At 47.2% G+C, this 14654-nt stretch overlaps 1 protein-coding gene across 6 annotated transcripts in view; it reads right to left on the minus strand.

The window, feature by feature from the left end:
* The window catches only part of LOC147034992 (uncharacterized), a 178339-nt gene that overhangs the window by 25232 nt on the left and 138453 nt on the right, over positions 1-14654 (minus strand). Inside the window, exons 1-4 of one of the 6 annotated variants that reach the window (XM_085892159.1) lie at positions 13596-13730; positions 3530-3694; positions 2588-2693; positions 937-1594 (exon numbers count right to left, since the gene is read on the minus strand). In XM_085892159.1, coding sequence (XP_085748285.1) covers positions 937-1594; positions 2588-2693; positions 3530-3656 — 891 coding nt within the window. In that variant the 5' untranslated portion in view covers positions 3657-3694; positions 13596-13730. Of the gene's footprint in view, positions 1-936; positions 1595-1690; positions 1711-2587; positions 2694-3529; positions 3695-6485; positions 6627-13541; positions 13731-14654 lie in introns of those variants that run through there. The other 5 variants (XM_085892182.1, XM_085892165.1, XM_085892155.1 and 2 more) reach the window with 5 other exon arrangements.

Genomic DNA, 14654 nt, shown 5'->3' on the forward strand with positions numbered 1-14654 from the left:
ATTTGTAATTCATTCAGGGTGCCGGCGATAACTCGCTTATTCTTCATGCAAAACGTGTGAGATCTTTAACGTCCACAAACTAATGCCAGCAGAAGGGACACTAAGCCTAACATCCACCTGAGGGACGATGCACCTTGTGATGCAACAACCGGCCTGCGAAGCATCAATCCAACAGTTTACAGCCAGTTCGCGAATAAAACCCAGGATAGACTTCAAACGACAAAGGGAAGTGGGCTATCTCTGTTCGGTTCTGTTGGACAATGAAGACTAATAACGATAATGATCAATAACATTTCAAACACTTATTCGATTGAAGACCAAGCAGATCAATACTAATAACGATAATGATCAATAACATTTCAAACACTTATTCGATTGAAGACCAAGCAGATCAATACTAATAACGATAATGATCAATAGCATTTCAAACACTTATTCGATTGAAGACCAAGCAGATCAATACTAATAACGATAATGATCAATAGCATTTCAAACACTTATTCGATTGAAGACCAAGCAGATCAATACTAATAACGATAATGATCAATAACATTTCAAACACTTATTCGATTGAAGACCAAGCAGATCAATACTAATAACGATAATGATCAATAACATTTCAAACACTTATTCGATTGAAGACCAAGCAGATCAATACTAATAACGATAATGATCAATAGCATTTCAAACACTTATTCGATTGAAGACCAAGTAGATCAACATGACGACACTTAAGCGAGTTTTTGTAAAGCAGCAACTCTTAGTTTCATTTTCAACATCAAACTTTCAGAGCTGATAAAGTTAGCAAGCCAGAAGTCACTACAACAACAGGCTGCAGAATACACACCAATCACCGTACGTTGGCCCATGACCCATGCATACAAGTAAATTGTAATGCAAAAAAAACAGCACCAATCATCATGCAGCACGAAGTACCTGCACTGAGATCGAAGAAGATTCTGTGGAATGTGACAGAACTGCAACTGAAGGCGTGGAGAGCGGTTCCTGGGCATCGTGTTCTTGCTTGACCATCAGACTTGCATTTTGTCTCAGGATAAAATTATCCGAAGGGTGCATGGTATTTTTCTGGCCTCTTACACAACCATCTGCAAAGTAGCAATCCTCCATAATTCCTTTGGTATCCAGCCGGGAACCGAGAGCATCGGTCCGTGCACCACCGGGCCATTTCGTTCCATCCCGGTATGAAATGTTCGGGATAGGCTGGTAGGAACAGGACCTGGGAAAAAGAGCTGGTTGGATATATTCAAAAGTGGCATGTCCATTGTGACTTGCTCTATTCTCCGGAGGAGAATGCCGGTAGCTTTCAAAATTAGCCTCAGCACGAATCCATGGCAACGAATACGACGGCAACTGCGATGCACCCGAATGGTTCTGGAGGTCGGCGGGGGTTTGGACGACTCCGGAGCAGTGTGAAGGCACATTACTGCGCAATATCTGTAACAGTAGCGACTGGTGGCGACAGCACAACTTGGCTAAGAAGGTGTGGAGCCTTGACTGATGCATTGTCATCCCAACAGGAACATTATTGGCCATCTTTGTGCTCGTCACTGAGCTGGGCCTCCTATATTCTGGGCTGGTAACAAACGAGGGAGACGACAGTCAGGATATGTTAATATATAAAAAGCTCATTCTAACCACTCACTGACTCAATTATATTAAAGTTCGGTACCTTCTGGGTGCCGGAGAAAGCTGAAATGTCGCATGCCGATGGACATCGAAGCCGATACACCAGGAAAAAAAAAAAATCACAGAAACGTTGGAAAGCATCCGTAAATGAAAATATTTTTTAAAAGAAAATAAATAAATGGAAAAGAAATGCAGGGGAGCGACCCGAGGATGGGGAAGCACGTTAATTTTGCATACCGATGGACAACAAAGCCTATCAACTTGGGGGGGGGGGGGTCACAGAACACTTGGAATGCATGCAGATATGAAAATTAAAAAACAATGCAGGTGAGCGACCCGAGACAATGGGGAAGCACGGTTCGTTAATGCTTACAATGTGTAACTACCCTGCTAGTATGTTCATCAAACATGGTTTGAGAGCTATTCGGCCAGCTTAGAGGGCATGGAGTCGCCGAAGAGTTGTCTGATGTCGATTAGTTTCCCGACCCAGCTATAAATTGTCACTATGACAATTCGCAAAATGAGCATTTGATTCGAAAAATACTCCGTCCTTCTGAACGCAACATTAAGCCGGTTGTCTTGGCTGATAGAAAATGTTTTAGCATCAAGGATCCCCAACTGCTTTCCAAAAAAAAAGCTGCCTCAATGCATTCTGGCATCCTGATCAAACTGTTGGGAAGGGCAATGGCAAACATCTATTTCCTTCTTCTCTCTTTCTTTAAAGACGAGACCTTCTGGGCAGCTCATTTACCTCCGACTCGGAGGATGGAATCCGAACTCGCTTTGGAACAAAGATTTTCAACAATTGAATGCCAAGCAAGCTCTTGTCTTACACAAATCAATGATGGGGCGAAAACATAATATTCTGTCGGAGGTTTAAACTTTAAACAAGTATTTATATTTATTTAATATAACCGAGCTGAAGGAATGCGTTTTTCACCTTCTGTGGGGTGTTGTATTCTGAGTAATGACTGCATCAAGGCTTGGCTGGTCCTGCTTATCCACATCATGTCCGTTGGCTTTCAGAGACAAGTCCAGTGCACCGTCTGACAAATAAAATAAAAAAGATAGTGTAAGCGTAAAACTCATTTTGGTGGTTTATTTAACCTGGCAAGTCATCAAGCGTTTAGAATGAGGAAGCACGAATCATTCCCCCTTGATAAGGACATAAATCAGGCTTCATTGGACTACTTACCGTAGTACATAAAACACATACATCAAGTCAACAATGCTTTAACGATGATTGCAGTATATTTCAGCCGGATAGCTCCACGATTACATTTATTTGAGAATTTTAGAGCTATTAAGCCAATGCTTCATTTCATTTAATAGAGCAATGCATTGTAAATGTGGATATCCAGGTGGAGTTCTGAAACAAAGCTCGAACGGTACTCGGTAGGGCGCATACCTCACACTTTTGGTGGAACGGCTGAACAGTTTCCGTTTTGTATCCCACTCCAGATCCGGCCTTTAACCAGAATCAAATTGGCTTGTTCTTGTCACCGACCCAACTCGTTCAGCACGTTTTGTCATAACCTGTTCACAACTATTTGAAATATCGGTTTTTTTTGGCCCCATTTCTCAATGGTGAAGACGACTTCAAAAATTCTAGGATCTGGATCACCAAAAAAATCGAATCGATTCGTCCTTGTCACACACCCAACCTGCCCACAACATTTTGAGATATGCTCACAAACAGAAAGACTGATCTACTGATAAAACCTCCGATTTAAAACAAACATCGACCATTGAGGCATCACAAAATCAATGCACTGCCTTCATACCTGTCGTCATCGTTGTCAACTCCTCCTCCCCCTCTGCCCCCCCCCATTCCCACACCATCACCTGCCTTCTACCCCAACAATTATATAATCGTGCTCACACTTATCGTATTGCAGGTGAAGACGTTTCTGCCGTGAAAGATCCAGAGGTTCATCGTGGCCCATTATATGAGCAAAAACCCCATGCTGTTCCCATGGCCCAAAGGGCTGTTCCGATGGCCAGCTCATGTTTGATAATCGCCAGCATTCAGAGATTCATTTGTGATCTGCTGGGACACAAAAGGGATAACAATGCAGATGTGTGGACGTTAAAGGCACGCTGGGAGGCATTAGCTTACAGTAATTAGTCTCGTGGCTTTATGAAAATGACATCATTAATCGATCCAAATTTTATCTTCCACTCATGATTCACTGTAAAATTGGGATGCAAATCCTTTTTACAAACCAAATTGCAGTCGAGGTTACAATGTTGGGCATTTCATGCTCACCGGTTACAATGTTGACTTTCAGATGAGTGCCCTCAAAATTTGGCTTTCCTTTGGATGCTTTTAGTTCCACCGCAGCCAGAAAACCCACAACCACTTCCCACATCAGCCACACTCATTACAGTTTAACAAAAGTACCACTGTACACTTATTGTTAATTCTTAAGTCAACTTAACTATACATCAAAACGAAATCCTGACAGCAGAGTCCCAATAGCATTGGCATCTGAACCGCCGGCTCATGATGTGGGGAACCCAGGTTCAAATACATCGATACTTATTTGTCTATAATCTGTCTCCTGGTGTCTGTCCCTCATCATAGAAGCACCATAGCTCTATGGAAATATAGAAAGAAGAAATGATTAAAAAAAAAAACTTAATCGGATGGTTGACACAACATTGCCCTTGCATCCGCTTTGATCATCCGACTTGGAGTTCTCATTCCATGCAAATCTTTCTCTTTTGTATTTCCAGTGTTTCAAGAGCTGCGCAGGTTATCACCACCTCAAGCTGCTCCAAAAAGTGGGCCAATTCCACTTAAACAAAACCGTCAGCGTGACTCATGGCATTACTGGAAGTGCCAAGTTGACGACAGAGTGCAGGATCTCTTGGGAAGGACTGGGCGTCCCGCGTAGACGCACATCCCGATGCATAGCATGCACTCCAGAAACGGAAGAGATAGAGCAATGAACGGTCTTCAACTCAGAAACCACGAGCTTCCCTATGGTGGCAAGGTCGGCTCAAAATACCGGGCCTCGTGTGGGTGGCTTCGGCGATGCAACCCTTCCGCATTCCTGTTCGGCCCCGGGAATAATCAGTGAAGCTCGAGGCTCGACGTCGCCTCCAGTATAGGATCTGGACCCGCGTGCTCGAGCTCTCTCGCCGTGAGCACGTCTTCGAGCCTTCTAAATGACCCACAGGGGACAATACCTTCGCAAGGAAAGTTCATTTCAAACAACATTCTGCTCGTGTCCTTGAGAATTCCTCAACCTGAAAGCAAGAAATCACAGGAGAAAAGCAAACAAACTGCTGCATAGGCACAAACCCCCACCCCCAAAATATTTAGAAACAAAAAAAATTAAATGAAAAAAACTCCCCCCAAAAAACCCCCGTACACACTTGGCAACAGATACGGAATGTCGGAGTTTATTAAATATATACGATTTAGCTTCCTGATGGAATAAACAATTCGAAGCCCAATCAACTTTTGTTCAGATATTGCATCCCCACCCTCAATGACTCGTCTCGTCGGCACAATAAGCCCCGAGATCCATTGTGACGTCAGTTCCGGCCATTTATACTCTCTGCCAAAACAAGGGCAGAAGAGCGAGTGCATATTTATCAACAGATTGCTGAGCACATATTCCATCGACATGATCTCCGATGTATCAACACGATCTCAAGGCACACCTGCACGTCATATCATGTCATACTCGGTGTGTGCGCACTGTGCAATCCCTTTGACAACACGGTTCGATAGAAAAGCAAGAAAGACAGAAATAAAGTTTTTGAATCAAAAACCCAAGTTTAATTGCAGACCCCAAGATCCAAATTGTACAATTTTCAAGATGTCATCCTCACGCACGAACAGTGGCTTTTCGCGTGACCGCCGAAAGCAATGATGCCCCGACGAGACAATCGTGTTCCGATGTCACGACAAACTTGCTCAGATGGTGCCGGACGTCGCTCCGATGATGCCATCAGCAGCATGGCCACTCATTTGCACGTGTGTGCTTTGTGCTCTCACAGAATGCACTTCATGGCCTCTTTTTTTTGTCCTCGGAGGCGTTAAACAAATAAATAAATAAATAATAAATATAAATCCAAAATTTCAACAATCGAGTTCAAGGTGATTCGTGCACCTGAGAGTTTTTCAAGTTTGTTTAAAAAGAACACACTAATAATGACGTTCGTCTGAGTGTAAAAAGTGTTTAGGGCTCGGTGTGGAAAATAGTCCACATTGAGTGGTGTGGGTGTGTTGCCCTTGTTCATGGGGTCGAGTTTTCACACCTTGGCCCAAAAACCTGACACCTCCAAATACACAACACCACAGTGACGGACTCACAATGACTGTGGAAGGGGGGGGGGGGGTGTAACTAACACACACACACACACACACACACACACACACACACACACACACACACACACACACACACACACACACACACACACACACACACACACACACACACACGTAACCAAAGCGCTCGATTTGACCGAAACATTATTGTGAGCTCCAGGGAAGCAGCGGAGCCGCGGCGCAGCGAGCTGAAAACAAAGGACTAAGCACCCGCCGTACTCCCCGCCGATACCCCCTTCGTCCTGTTCGGTAAGCCGACGCGTGCACACTGTTCCCGTACGAACGCACCGGGTATCGGGTACGGTTCCGCGGGTACGCGTCGCATCCCCACGCTTGCTCCCGAAGTACCCACGCTATTGCTATACGAAGCAAGTGCCGTCGTAGGCGAAAGGAGGGTGGGGAATTAAAAGGAGAAAGGCGAGCCCGGCACCGTGCGTGCGTGCGGGTCGCGTGCGTGCGTGCGGGTCGCTGTCCGCCGCGCGACACTCACGTGCTCGGGGGATCCGGACGCACCTCCGTGCGTCTTCGTCCGAAGAGGATCGACTGGAGCGCCCAGAACGGCCGAGGCTGTCACGCGAGCCACGGATCGCACGGCTGGGAAATGGGGCGGCGGGCGGGGAAAATGGGCGGAGCCGGTCCGATTCACGTGGCTACGGGTGGGCGGAGCCTCCCTTTCTCCGACAAAACGTCGCGTCGGCCCAAAAGTGCGTGACGTCAGGAGGAAGCGCCAAGGGGCTCGAGATGGGGGGGGGCAACGGAGCTTTTGAAAAGCAGAACTTTGGGGATGGAGTGGGAGTTGTGTCGCGGCTTGAATGGGGGCCTTGGGGGTCTGGGGGTCTGGGGGTCTGAGTCCGAGCGAGATGGCTTCTTGGATTAAAATTTTTTTTTATATACATATATATATATATATATATATATATATATATATATATATATATATATATATATATATATATATATATATATATATATATATATCGTGGTTAGTAAGTCCATGGGATTTAAGGGGTTCGTGGTGGCGTGTTTTGTCGGGTACGGGTGTGAATGTGTGCGACGGTCCCGCGAAGGACCGAGCGGGGATTGAATGTCGGACAGGTGGTGCGGACAATACCGATCTTCATGTCGACGTTCTTTGTCTGCAGGTGTAACCAACGGGGTTCGATTTGGACAACCTTGTCGGCCGACTACCGGCCCGAACACGGACGGGTACACGCGCATGTACATCCTTAATTAAAATAATCATTTTAAAAAAAACCTATAAATTTATATACATACCGATATAAATACATAATAAATATACCGACGAACGTGGTTCATCGTCACCGCACGTCAAGGTGTTCATCGGTGTTTTCCCTGAACCAGGTGACGCATCGCGCGCTTCGCCCACATCACGGGGTCCGTGTCCCCCCTTGTTTAACTACAACGTCGTCCTCCCACGACTCCCGAAGTCGTTTCGTGATGTCGGTAGTCGTGTCGAAGGCGAAGCCGGCACGTCCATCGGAGAGGAAAGGGAAGTGATGTTGACGTGTCGTGGAGTTTTCCCGACGACAGATTCCCCTAAATTACAGGTCATCGTCATCGAGTGAACGATCAGTTTGTAAACTTCGCTCGAAAACGGAATCAAACGGAATAAATAAATCAATGCGTTTCATCGTGATCGCCGGTCTCGGGCGGGGGGGGGGGAAACCCCGTTTAGCGCGATTCGCCGGCTGCTTGGTGCGAGTACGGATTCGCTATTTGCATGTAAATCCATTGGGAAGTGTTTGCGATGTCATCAAAGTGCGATGGATGACTCGACTCCCCTCGCGGTGTAAATTCGGTAAACAAAACGATCCTTCACATCCGAAGGCTTTGACTTGGACGGGACTTCGTAAAGTCCGATCCCCGGAACGGTGACTGTGCCGTTTATGTGACGTACACCTCCGCACGTCACACGTCGCGATGCGATCGGCGATTCCTTCGTCGCACAAGCAGTGGCCGAGTCGGCCAGGCCGAGCCCGACGGGCGGGACGAACCTCGTTTTCACGTCTTTGTGACGAACCTCGTTTTCACGTCTTTGTGACGAACCTCGTTTTCACGTCTTTGTGACGAACCTCGTTTTTATGCCTGTGTGACGAACCTCGTTTTTATGTCTTTGTGACGAACCTCGTTTTCACGTCTTTGTGACGAACCTCGTTTTTATGTCTGTGTGACGAACCTCGTTTTTATGTCTTTGTGACGAACCTCGTTTTCACGTCTTTGTGACGAACCTCGTTTTTATGTCTTTGTGACGAACCTCGTTTTCACGTCTTTGTGACGAACCTCGTTTTCACGTCTTTGTGACGAACCTCGTTTTCACGTCTTTGTGACGAACCTCGTTTTCACGTCTTTGTGACGAACCTCGTTTTCACGTCTTTGTGACGAACCTCGTTTTCACGTCTTTGTGACGAACCTCGTTTTCACGTCTTTGTGACGGACCTCGTTTTCACGTCTTTGTGACGGACCTCGTTTTCACGTCTTTGTGACGGACCTCGTTTTCACGTCTTTGTGACGGACCTCGTTTTCACGTCTTTGTGACGGACCTCGTTTTCACGTCTTTGTGACGGACCTCGTTTTCACGTCTTTGTGACGGACCTCGTTTTCACGTCTTTGTGACGGACCTCGTTTTCACGTCTTTGTGACGAACCTCGTTTTCACGTCTTTGTGACGGACCTCGTTTTCACGTCTTTGTGACGGACCTCGTTTTCACGTCTTTGTGACGGACCTCGTTTTCACGTCTTTGTGACGGACCTCGTTTTCACGTCTTTGTGACGGACCTCGTTTTCACGTCTTTGTGACGGACCTCGTTTTCACGTCTTTGTGACGGACCTCGTTTTCACGTCTTTGTGACGGACCTCGTTTTCACGTCTTTGTGACGGACCTCGTTTTCACGTCTTTGTGACGGACCTCGTTTTCACGTCTTTGTGACGGACCTCGTTTTCACGTCTTTGTGACGGACCTCGTTTTCACGTCTTTGTGACGGACCTCGTTTTCACGTCTTTGTGACGGACCTCGTTTTCACGTCTTTGTGACGGACCTCGTTTTCACGTCTTTGTGACGGACCTCGTTTTCACGTCTTTGTGACGGACCTCGTTTTCACGTCTTTGTGACGGACCTCGTTTTCACGTCTTTGTGACGAACCTCGTTTTCACGTCTTTGTGACGAACCTCGTTTTCACGTCTTTGTGACGGACCTCGTTTTCACGTCTTTGTGACGGACCTCGTTTTCACGTCTTTGTGACGGACCTCGTTTTCACGTCTTTGTGACGGACCTCGTTTTCACGTCTTTGTGACGGACCTCGTTTTCACGTCCTTTGTGACGGACCTCGTTTTCACGTCTTTGTGACGGACCTCGTTTTCACGTCTTTGTGACGGACCTCGTTTTCACGTCTTTGTGACGGACCTCGTTTTCACGTCTTTGTGACGGACCTCGTTTTCACGTCTTTGTGACGGACCTCGTTTTCACGTCTTTGTGACGGACCTCGTTTTCACGTCTTTGTGACGGACCTCGTTTTCACGTCTTTGTGACGGACCTCGTTTTCACGTCCTTTGTGACGGACCTCGTTTTCACGTCTTTGTGACGGACCTCGTTTTCACGTCTTTGTGACGGACCTCGTTTCACGTCTTTGTGACGGACCTCGTTTTCACGTCTTTGTGACGGACCTCGTTTTCACGTCTTTGTGACGGACCTCGTTTTCACGCTCTTTGTGACGGACCTGCTTTTCACGTCTTTGTGACGGACCTCGTTTTCACGTCTTTGTGACGGACCTCGTTTTCACGTCTTTGTGACGGACCTCGTTTTCACGTCTTTGTGACGGACCTCGTTTTCACGTCTTTGTGACGGACCTCGTTTTCACGTCTTTGTGACGGACCTCGTTTTCACGTCTTTGTGACGGACCTCGTTTTCACGTCTTTGTGACGGACCTCGTTTTCACGTCCTTTGTGACGGACCTCGTTTTCACGTCTTTGTGACGGACCTCGTTTTCACGTCTTTGTGACGGACCTCGTTTTCACGTCTTTGTGACGGACCTCGTTTTCACGTCTTTGTGACGGACCTCGTTTTCACGTCTTTGTGACGGACCTCGTTTTCACGTCTTTGTGACGGACCTCGTTTTCACGTCTTTGTGACGGACCTCGTTTTCACGTCTTTGTGACGGACCTCGTTTTCACGTCTTTGTGACGGACCTCGTTTTCACGTCTTTGTGACGGACCTCGTTTTCACGTCTTTGTGACGGACCTCGTTTTCACGTCTTTGTGACGGACCTCGTTTTCACGTCTGTGACGAACCTCGTTTTCACGTCTTTGTGACGAACCTCGTTTTCACGTCTTTGTGACGAACCTCGTTTTCACGTCTTTGTGACGAACCTCGTTTTCACGTCTTTGTGACGAACCTCGTTTTCACGTCTTTGTGACGGACCTCGTTTTCACGTCTTTGTGACGGACCTCGTTTTCACGTCTTTGTGACGGACCTCGTTTTCACGTCTTTGTGACGGACCTCGTTTTCACGTCTTTGTGACGGACCTCGTTTTCACGTCTTTGTGACGGACCTCGTTTTCACGTCTTTGTGACGAACCTCGTTTTCACGTCTTTGTGACGAACCTCGTTTTCACGTCTTTGTGACGAACCTCGTTTTCACGTCTTTGTGACGAACCTCGTTTTCACGTCTTTGTGACGAACCTCGTTTTCACGTCTTTGTGACGAACCTCGTTTTCACGTCTTTGTGACGAACCTCGTTTTCACGTGTTTGTGACGAACCTCGTTTTCACGTCTTAGTGACGAACCTCGTTTTCACGTGTTTGTGACGAACCTCGTTTTCACGTGTTTGTGACGCACCTCGTTTTCATGTGTTTGTGACGAACCTCGTTTTCACGTCTTAGTGACGAACCTCGTTTTCACGTGTTTGTGACGAACCTCGTTTTCACATCTTACTGACGAACCTCGTTTTCATGTCTTTGTGACGAACCTCGTTTTCACGTCTTTGTGACGAACCTCGTTTTCACGTCTTTGTGACGAACCTCGTTTTCACGTCTTTGTGACGAACCTCGTTTTCACGTCTTTGTGACGAACCTCGTTTTCACGTCTTTGTGACGAACCTCGTTTTCACCTCTTTGTGATGAACCTCGTTTTCACGTCTTTGTGACGAACCTCGTTTTCATGTCTTTGTCACGAACCTCGTTTTTATGTCTTTGTGACGAACCTCGTTTTCACGTCTTTGTGACGAACCGCGTTTTCACATCTATGTGACGAAGTTTGTTTTCACGTGTTTGTGACGAACCTCGTTTTCACGTCTTAGTGACGAACCTCGTTTTCACGTGTTTGTGACGAACCTCGTTTTCACGTGTTTGTGACGAACCTCGTTTTCACGTGTTTGTGACGAACCTCGTTTTCACGTTTTACTGACGAACCTCGTTTTCACGTCTTAGTGACGAACCTCGTTTTCACGTCTTTGTGACGAACCTCGTTTTTATGTCTTTGTAACGAACCTCGTTTTCACATCTATGTGACGAACCTTGTTTTCACGTGTTTGTGACGAACCTCGTTTTCACGTCTTAGTGACGAACCTCGTTTTCACGTGTTTGTGACGAACCTCCTTTTCATGTGTTTGTGACGAACCACGTTTTCACGTGTTTGTGACGAACCTCGGTATCATGTGTTTGTGACGAACCTTGTTTTCACGTGTTTGTGACGAACCTCGGTATCATGTGTTTGTGACGAACCTTGTTTTCATGTCTTTGTGACGAACCTTGTTTTCATGTCTTTGTGACGAACCTCGTTTTCACGTGTTTGCGACAAACCTCGTTTTCATATCTTGGTGACGATTTTCCTGCAGATTCCGTGTTTATTGACAGTTTCACCGAATTTTCAATGAACAGCAAATGTTCGGGTGGATACGGACTTGCTGATCAAGCGGTGTGTGTGTGTGTGTGTGTGTGTGTGTGTGTGTGTGTGTGTGTGTGTGTGTGTGTGTGTGTGTGTGCGTGTGTGTAAATGATCAGCATGTTTCACTCACTCCTCTTATAAGTTAATTCATTAATTTGGGGGAGTTGTTGGTGTCGCTTGAGAATCGGAGGGTTTTTCGCCTCTTCGTCAAAAACACGAGTTTCTGGTTATTTTGGCGTCACGTGATCCATCATCCATCACAATGCGGTTCAAGCGCGCACACACACACGCACACACACACACACACACACACATACACACACACACAAACACACGACGCATTCATTATACATACCCAGTGGTGTACACAACGTCGCTCCGACACACACCATTTCGTACACTCTCACGTGCTGTACGACACGTGTTTATGTGTGTGTGTGTGTGTGTGTGTGTGTGTGTGTGCACAAACACGTAAAACCAAGGCAAACGTTTGTGAATGATATTTTATCGGTGACGCGTGCAGTTTCCGTAACACGCAGTGCTCACAATGAAAGATCGTGACGTTGCACTACATTGACGCACTTGCGCTCAGATATCTCGGGGAATCGCGGAAGAGCAGGCACGCTGCTCGGTTTAACCGCATGTGTTCAACGCACTCGTGCGGCCACTTGGAGTGGACCCGGTGAAAACGGAGAGCCGACAAACGGGGCTCGCGGGCACTCACAGGTACACAGCACGGGCACCCGTCGGCGAGATCGCTCCGAATTCCGGGCACGTGTCTGCAAACCACGACAATCGCATCTGCTCGTGTGCAGTACACCGGCTCATGTACAGTATACCGGCTCGTACAGTCCACAGATTCATGTACAGTATACCGGCTCATGTACAGTATACCGGCTCATGTACAGTATACCGGCTCATGTACAGTATACCGGCTCGTACAGTCCACCGATTCATGTACAGTATGCCGGCTCGTACAGTACACTGGCTCATTACAGTATACCGGCTCATGTACAGTATACCGGCTCGTGTGCAGTACACCGGCTCATGTACAGTATGCCGGCTCGTACAGTACACCGATTCATGTACAGTACACCGGCTCATGCACGGTCTACCGGCTCATGTCCAGTCTACCGGCTCATGTACAGTACACCGGCTCATGTACAGTATACCGGCTCGTACAGTATGCCGGCTCGTACAGTACACTGGCTCATTACAGTATACCGGCTCATGTACAGTATACCGGCTCGTGTGCAGTACACCGGCTCATGTACAGTATGCCGGCTCATGTACAGTATACCGTCTCCAACTGAAACGCCGTGCCTGTCATACCACGAAAGAATCCCACATTGAGGGACATCGCAGCCAGTGAGCGCCGACAGGTGGATTCAAACACCTGCAAAGTCATTGATCACACACACACACACACACACACACACACACACACACACACACACACACACACACACACACACACACACACACACACACACACACACACACACACACACACACACACACACACACACACACACACACACTAAATATTAACAGCTCTCTCACGTGCACCAAACTCACCACAAAACGGTTTCGGACTCTCTTTCACGAACAAATCAGGTTTGAATAATAAATCCGTGAAAATGTTCAACCTGGTGGATGTCATGTAACGAGAAGGTCGCATGGTGATAACTACGCACGCTCACCGCCGGGTTCTCCTCAGGGACGGACGCCCCGTTCACGACGACACGTACAAGACGGCAGCAGCTTCCCGCCAACATTAGGCGCGTTTGATCGCGCCGTGTCCTTTGCCCGGGGAGTTGTTTATTTAAAACCTGATCCACCCGCAGGAATTCGAGCCAAAGCTCGAGCGCGGAATGTCGGGAGGCAGCCAATAGCAGGCGAGTCGGCGCCGGCTCCGCAGCCAATCAGCGCGCAGCCAAAAGCTGCTTGCGTGTGCACGAGGGATCGGCTGCCACGGCGGTGCGATCGTCACCTTGATCCCGATTATCGTTTGAAGTGTTGATAACTCTACCTTCAGTGTGGATAACTCTACCCTCAGTGTGGATAACTCTACCCTCAGTGTTGATAACTCTACCCTCAGTGTGGATAACTACCCTCAGTGTGGATAACTCTACCCTCAGTGTGGATAACTCTACCTTCAGTGTGGATAACTCTACCCTCATTGTGGATAACTCTATCCTCAGCATGGATTACCTTATCCTCAGTGTGGAAAACTCTACCCTCAGTGTGGATAACTCTACCTTCAGTGTGGATAACTCTACCTTCAGTGTGTATAACTCTATCTTCAGTGTGGATAACTCTTCCTTCAGTGTGGATAACTCTTCCTTCAGTGTGGATAACTCTGCCTTCAGTGTGGATAAACCTACGCTCAGTGTGGATAACTCTACCTTCAGTGTGGATAACTCTCTCCTCGGTGTGGAAAACTCTACCCTCAGTGTGGATAACTCTCTCCTCGGTGTGGAAAATTCTACCCTCAGTGTGGATAACTCTATCCTCAGTGTGGATCGCTCTACCCTCAGCATGGATGACCTTATCCTCAGTGTGTATACCCTCAGTGTGGAAAACTCTACCCTCAGTGTGGATAACTCTACCCTCAGTGTGGATAACTCTATCCTCAGTGTGGATCGCTCTACCCTCAGCATGGATGACCTTATCCTCAGTGTGTATACCCTCAGTGTGGAAAACTCTACCCTCAGTGTGGATAACTCTACCCTCAGTGTGGATAACTCTATCCTCAGTGT

This window comes from Eptatretus burgeri, chromosome 1 (assembly GCF_056783735.1).
Source record: "Eptatretus burgeri isolate ZD-2024b chromosome 1, Ebu_testis_v1, whole genome shotgun sequence".
NCBI classification, from domain to species: domain Eukaryota; kingdom Metazoa; phylum Chordata; class Myxini; order Myxiniformes; family Myxinidae; genus Eptatretus; species Eptatretus burgeri.